This window comes from Diadema antillarum, unplaced genomic scaffold, assembly GCF_040938485.1.
Source record: "Diadema antillarum isolate AM-2024a unplaced genomic scaffold, OU_Dant_1.0 seq00000968_RagTag, whole genome shotgun sequence".
Taxonomy (NCBI): Eukaryota; Metazoa; Echinodermata; class Echinoidea; order Diadematoida; family Diadematidae; genus Diadema; species Diadema antillarum.
This window is the reverse complement of record NW_027271813.1, coordinates 461,074-463,844: the sequence shown is the minus strand read 5'-3', so window position 1 is coordinate 463,844 and position 2,771 is coordinate 461,074. Positions and strand designations below refer to the sequence as shown.

Genomic DNA, 2,771 nt, shown 5'->3' with positions numbered 1-2,771 from the left:
TTAGTGTACTTCCTCCCTTGGAGCTTGCGCTGTCTGGAGGTCCCGAACATTATTGGCAGCCATTTCGATGCTGGTGGCGATTTCCACCACCTTCCCGAGAGTTAAGCTTCCCACAAGAAGCTGATGTTGGGTGCGGTCATCCCGCACGCCGCAAGCTAGACGATCCCGTAGCATAACATCCAGCAACATCCCAAAATTGCAAAACCCTGCCAGAGAAGGAAGTGATGCCATGTAGCCCGCTATCGTTACATTATCCATGCGAAACCGGCTGTTGAATTTACATCTTTGCACTATTTCCCTTGGAATCGGGCAATGTTGTGCGTTCATCGCTGCCACGAGATCGTCATTCTCCATGGCAGACGGCTTGGTTGGGGCCACCAGATTCCGAAGCAATTTGTATGACGAAGGCCCAATGACTGTGAGCAGTGTCGTCTGCTTTTTTCCCTCAGATGTAATGTCATTGGCTTTGAAATAGAGGTCCAGCCGTTCGACGTACTGTGACCATTCCTCTCTCCCCTCCAGAAACTCCTCAATTTTCCCGATGAGACCCATCCTATCCAGTACATATTTAGGTGCATTCGAAAAAAAAATATCCTCATCGCCAGTGAAGTGACCTGCTATGAGCACAATCAAATAGGGAACGATCGACACACTCGGAGTTCAGAGAGAGATTGACTTCATTAGACAACTGTGTTCAGCCAGAGCTCGAGACAGACTGCCTGGTCATAAATACATCGGTACGTTGCTACATGTACTACCGGTATGGTGGTCCACCATGATGTGGGGACACCTGTCTCTTTAATCCCTCCGATATACAAGTGATGTGACATTAAGCCCTCTGACGGACAGAGTTCAGACACCATGTCTGGTCCGAGTCTAGCCTGATTACATAATATACTACAGATATTCTTGCACATTGAATTTTAGGTAGTTATTACTTACATGTCTTTTTTTTTTTTTGCAAATGAAGTCAAAGAAATATTTGGGTAACTTTGCATCACCTTTTAAAACTCAACATCAGCACAGATTTGACACTTATTGTAATACTCATTGTATCAGACCCTCACATTTGTGATACTGAAATGCCAAATATACTCATCAGAAGAGGGTTCTGCTGTTTTTCTCCTTCCTCTGTTTTTTTTTCTGTGTTCCTACATCTTTTTCTTATTCATTGTTTGCTTCGTTCGTTTCACTTTTATCCTTCTTTCTCCTTCTGTTTTCCCATTTTTCCTTCTTTCCTCTTCTTTTCTTCTTCAGAAATTCCTTGAAAAGGTTTAGTAGTCTTCCCTTTAATCTCTCACCTTATTATGTGTAGCTTTTGTTTTTCTTATCATTTTTTCCACAATATTCTATGAAGCTCTCGCATTCCTGTGTCGAAGACTTAATGCATCAAGGTCCTAGTGAAAAAAACTCTTACTTTTTAACTAGCACATTAAGGTCAAGTACACACCTATTCGTTTAAAGAATTATTTAAATCACAGAAACAGTGACCCATGTGTTGAGATGTGGAAATGTTTGATGGTTTGTCAGTATGTCTAGATGTGTCTATGTCTTTGGCAATGTAGCTGAGGGTTCATGTTGTTCTTGTTTTTGTTTTCAAGGTGCAGCTGTTCCTGCATAATTTGTGTGTTAAGTGTTGTTGTTTGTTTTTTATGTGTATGTATATTGGCTGATTAAAATTTACAGATGTACAGATCTATTCTTGTCACAGCTGCTCAGGTTTCTCAGTGAATTAACATTATGTCATCTGAGCATAATGCAGGTTCACTCCCATTGAAGATCATATTTGACACCGTCAATTGATACGATTTTGCATCGTTTTCTGCATATCATTCATTACTCATTATGCCATTGGTTTATGATGAGGAAAATCTGATTAACATGACTTTCCAACTTTCCAGTAGATATGGTGATGCTATTGTACATGCCCTGTTGAATTCATTTAACTCATGAAATCATTTCTGTTATTCCATAAATGAGGCAAAATTCCACATCACATTATATCTAGCACTACCACTGAGAGTAAGGGAATGAAAAAAAAAAAACAAGAAGAAAAAGTAGTATGTAAGGGGGGGGGGGGGAGGGAAAGTAGTAGATCAGAGGAAAAATATTTGGTAATCATATGGCCTTGCAATGGTCCTGCAGAATGTGTTCTTTTTCTTTTTTCTTGAAGGTTGGCCATTTTATCAACATCTAAAAGATGCACTAATCGCCTGATGAAAATTAATGTTTTTTTGTTTGTTTGTTTGTGTTTGTTTGTTTTTTTTTTTGGGGGGGGGTTGTTTTTTTTTTTTTTTTTTTGCCAGTGACTTTGGACAGTGTGTACAACTTTAGGTTTCTGTACCAACTGGTACTTAAAGCACACAAACAAAGGGATAAGTATGACGGTCGGAACATTGTAAAGTCTTGCTGGTTTCATACATCATGGTAGCGACTTTGTGGTACTCAAAGCGCAATTTCACACCAATTTTGCGTTGATTGTACTGAATAAGCCAGTTCGGAGTTAGCGCACACCAATTTTGTGTTGATTGTACTGAATAAGCCAGTTCGCAGTTAGCTCACACCAATTTTGTGTTGATTGTACTGAATAAGCCAGTTCGCAGTTAGCTCACACCAATTTTGTATTGATTGTACTGAATAAGCCAGTTCGGAGTTAGCTCATGGGCACATTTGTGCGAATACATGTATTAGGGGCACTTTATTCGTTTTCAGAGCGACATATAAAGCGTAGGCTTTACGTAACAATTTATGGAATTCATCGATCCTATTCA

The 2,771-nt window shown here is 39.7% G+C and overlaps 1 protein-coding gene across 1 annotated transcript; it reads right to left on the bottom strand.

Moving 5' to 3' along the window:
• On the bottom strand, window positions 1-552 carry LOC139741976 (uncharacterized). Its single transcript, XM_071652540.1, has one exon. The coding sequence runs from the start codon at window positions 550-552 to the stop codon at window positions 1-3; it is 552 nt and encodes a 183-aa protein (XP_071508641.1).
• Between the last annotated feature and the right edge of the window lie 2,219 nt (window positions 553-2,771).

What these genes read in the sequence shown, in the direction of transcription:
- LOC139741976 (XM_071652540.1), bottom strand. Translation starts at nt 552, where the DNA reads ATGGGTCTCATCGGGAAAATTGAGGAGTTTCTGGAGGGGAGAGAGGAA.